Here is a 4046-nt window from a genome sequence, read left to right on the forward strand (position 1 = left end):
GTCTCATGTGACCTTGGAGAAATGGAGGGTTTTTTTGCCCGCCAAGGTTGTAAAACCTTGGCAACAGGAAGGCATTCGGCCTTCTGATCAAGGAGGTAGGCGGGTGTGGATTTAATTACCTGGGTACCCACTCCTTTTTCCTGGAATCTCATTCACCTGCATCCGGATCCGCTGGCAGGCACCCCTTGCCACAGCAAGTATACACAACGGGTTTTCCAGGGCCATCTCTCACAGTACCTGTAGCATTAGATTTGGGTTAAAGCTTTTGAATTTCTGAAATAAGAGAATCTAAGTTTGTTAAAGACAGACAATCACAGAAACAAACTTCAAGGGTTTCCCCTACAATATAATAAAAAAAAAAAGAAATAAAATCACACCAAACCCAAAGCCCAATCTCTACTAGAGAGATTGCAAGCATTGGGCAGATGACCCCCAGCGCGCCGCATTTAAGGCAATTGCAAAGGGGGGTCATCAAAAATTAACCCTCAAACTGTGCACGCGCAACAGCGGAGGGGGTTGAGTCGGCTCTCTGGCTGGAATTGCAGCGCAGCGAGTCGACTGGCGCTTCGTACCTGCCAGAGGTACCCCTACTTATAGGCACATTGTCTGATGTTAATCTGACCACATCCCAACCGTTCCCACCACAACCACAACACATCCTGCCTCTCCACGCCTCACATCAATCCCGGTCAACACCATCATAGGGCCCGCTACGCCCCTCACAACGATTGCCCAAGCTCACACATCACCATGCCGCGTATCCAAGGTCATGCTACAGCCCAACTCTTTCAATCAATCTATCCCCATGACCCAAAAATCGCGGCCGGGAACCCCGCTCCAAGCCCCTCCGACGACCCACGCTCGCCCCTCCGCAGGTCCCGCCCCCATACACCACTGGCGAGCGTCGACGGCGATCGACAGACGACGACCATCTCCGCCGTGCCCGTATTTTGAATCTGGGTACTTTATTCCTTTGCCTCCAACACCTCCACCGCTTCATTTTCATCAACTCCTCAGCCTTCCCCCCTCGCACCAGCCCCGTCATTGTCCACCCTGGCCTTGACCCCGACCTCTCCGTGCCGCCCCACAACCTCTCCGACCACATCCTGGGCCCCGCTCGTCGGCTGGATAGTCATGGCCCCACTCCCAAGCGCTTCCAGCCCGTATGGATCACCCAATCCCCGCTCAGCTGCCGGCTCTCGCCCGAAACAGAGGCGCTTATTTGGATGCGGTTCCTGGACGGAGCCGGCAGGACGAAAGGCACGCTCAAGGTGATGATTGCGCTGAATCTGCATTCGTCGCAGCAGGTGCTACCGGTGATCACCAATCCGATCCTGACCTCGCTGCGATACCTGGGGGCTGAGAACGCGTATGTGTTGGTGTGTACACCCCGGAAGGACTGGCCCATCTGGGCGCGGTGCTAAGCGGACTGGGCGTGCAACACCACATGCGGTGCGCCAAGGAGGAGACAATCTGGATGGGTGTGGACCGGATCAAGCTGCTCTTGGAGTACCGCAACCAGGCGCTGTTGGCCTTCGACAATGCTGACCGGGCCCTTGACGGGCTCTCCAACCTGGTCTTCATCGACGACGTCTTCCTCTGTGCCCAGGACATCCTTGAGCTGCTCTGGCAACGTCACTTCCAGGGGGCGGACTCGGCGTGCGGGACCGACTGGTGGGAGGCCAAGACGCTACGGGAACAGTACGGCTCGCAGACCCCTCGCCACCCGATGACGCCCGCTTGCATTCGGTGGTCTTCTACGACTCGTGGGTCACCCGCTTGTTGACAGGCAAGACGCTGCGCCCTCGGCTGCAGATCCTGACGGAGTACAAGGACGGCTACGCGGCAATCTGCGGGGCCAAGGAGTCGAAGGTCTTCCAGGCCCGCTTCCACAACGTACTCCCCGTGCCCGTGTATTTGTGCTGGAACGACATCGTCGCCCTGGCCCCAGCGCCCTTCCGGGGCCCAAAGGGACTCACCTTCTGCGCTGCCGACCGCCTCACTAACGAGTGTCCGTCCTCCGAGTGCCAGCTCTTTGCATAAGACTTCTCATTAGGCTGCAATAAATGCCTCCTCGTCCCTAATGTCGCCGTCACCTACACCCGCATCATCTACTATGCTGACGGCGTTGTCCGCAGCTCCAATTGCGACAACCGCCCCACGTCCCGTCGACCCTTCCATGGGGCCCCTGATAGCCAATTCTTGGTCGAGAAAATTGACTGGAGCAGCTACCCCAAGCCTGTCGAAATTGTTGTTTGTTGGCCTGTCAGTCTCTCTCTCCTCTTCGCCACACCCTTCATTCCTTGCACTGGATTTGACTCTCTCTCTTGGTTCTTTGTTGTGGTAGGACCCAACCCCACCCACCCACCTTTCATGTGATGCAACCTTTTCCTCATCCCTCTCAGTAGAACTCGATAGACCCGACTGTGTTTGTCCCTCCTTCATTTTGTTTTTTGATCTTTTGCACGTACTCGCTGACTCTTCCCTTCGAAATACAGGTGCAATGGCCCTGGACTTATGTATAACCCTAATCCCCTTTCCTGATCCGCTCAACCCATCTACAGGAAATATTTGTGTTTCTTGCCATGAGCACCCCACTTGTCTGTTCAAAGATGTACATTTACCAACATTTTTCAGATTGAATACAATAACTTGAAAGAAAGCTTATGGATTTGAAAAATAAAATTCTGTTGAGCAGCCTGGGGACACCCTTTTTATTTCTTTCACTGCACACATCCTTCCACCAAGACCTATCAGCCCTGCAGCATAGTCAAATTAGTGGTATGTGGCTGAAATTTCTACCAAATCACATGCTGAATTGAGGAATTAGAGGGAGTGAAATGAAAGCCATCAATGCATCTCTGAGTAAATTGTACAGTTATTTCAAGCTAAACCTTGGAAGTACAGCGGCGAAGCCGCCTTGGCCTCTAGTGAAATTTAAAATCATGAATTTCTTTGGTTTTTATTTGTTTAATGAGCTTCAGTATGTCATTTTTTTGTTTTATAGTTATTGGAAATTGTTTGATGATTCAAATAAATAATTATCTTGTAGATCAATTCAATCAATCTTTGACGGTGTTCCACATCTTTTATTGATTTATGGACTTCAGATATGTTTGTTAGTGGACCTCTGCCTCTGTTTTCCGCCCAAATACCAAAGATTTTCCAAGCATCTGCCAGAGCCGAACCTGGCGCATTTGTGGTCCTTGTGTAGAAGATTTTACTTGATATGCGGTTTGGTGTGTCATTCAGTTTATTTTCATAAAAAGTTGATCCATCACTTGATTTTGGATCTTCACCTTTTCCAACAATTTTCCAGAAAGATTCAAAGAAATTCATAAGGGTTTCAAGTTCTGTTTCTTTCAAAACCCCTCTTTTGTGCTCGCCAAAGAGTGAGAGATACAACACTATCAATATTGTTGTAATTTTGGTTACTTTCTTCATGTATTGAATCTTTGCTTGGAGAAAAAAAACGTGATGATGACTAGGAAGGGTGGAGTGGCCTTCAAGGTTTGATTGAAATTCATTTTGTATCTTTTTAAAGAATCCAAAATAATCTTCAAGGTGAAGCTTTTCATCAGAAATTCTCAATATTGTCTCAGTTATTGCTTTTTCTCTACTGTATCGCGTGGCAAAATTTGGATAGGGTAAGTTGTAACATGATGCATGATAAATTGGAAGGAAATTCACATCCTTATCTCTTGACATGAAAAGGAAACTTTCATGAGAATGTTGCTCTCTTTTCAGGTCTTGAAGAAATTCAAATATCTGTTGTATAGGTTTAAACTTTCCCGGATGCTTGCTATGCGAAACGGAATATTCTAAGCTAGGATCCATTACAAAAAAGTTCCAGTCGGAGACCTTGAAGACTTTATTTTCATTATGAATTGGTGCTACTCCATTATGATTGTTGTCTTGAGCAGTTATTGGATCTTCTGACTTTTTGGTAGAATCTTCTTCAACTTTTTGTGATTGCGATTTGTTTGAGATTGAACCTGTTTTGCTTTCTTCTCTTGCCCTAGTGTAAGCTCCAACTTGCCGTTTTG

The 4046-nt window shown here is 48.7% G+C and overlaps 1 protein-coding gene across 1 annotated transcript; it reads left to right on the forward strand.

Annotated features, from left to right (window-relative positions):
- Positions 1-1226: 1226 nt before the first annotated feature.
- On the forward strand, positions 1227-2525 carry PtA15_15A120 (uncharacterized protein; the record flags this gene model as incomplete). Its single annotated transcript, XM_053163295.1, has 6 exons — positions 1227-1369; positions 1426-1766; positions 1790-2011; positions 2057-2265; positions 2348-2428; positions 2499-2525. 6 exons carry the CDS (start codon positions 1227-1229, stop codon positions 2523-2525), a joined length of 1023 nt encoding a protein of 340 aa, XP_053027284.1.
- Positions 2526-4046: the final 1521 nt, after the last annotated feature.

Source organism: Puccinia triticina, chromosome 15A (genome assembly GCF_026914185.1).
Source record: "Puccinia triticina chromosome 15A, complete sequence".
NCBI lineage: Eukaryota > Fungi > Basidiomycota > Pucciniomycetes > Pucciniales > Pucciniaceae > Puccinia > Puccinia triticina.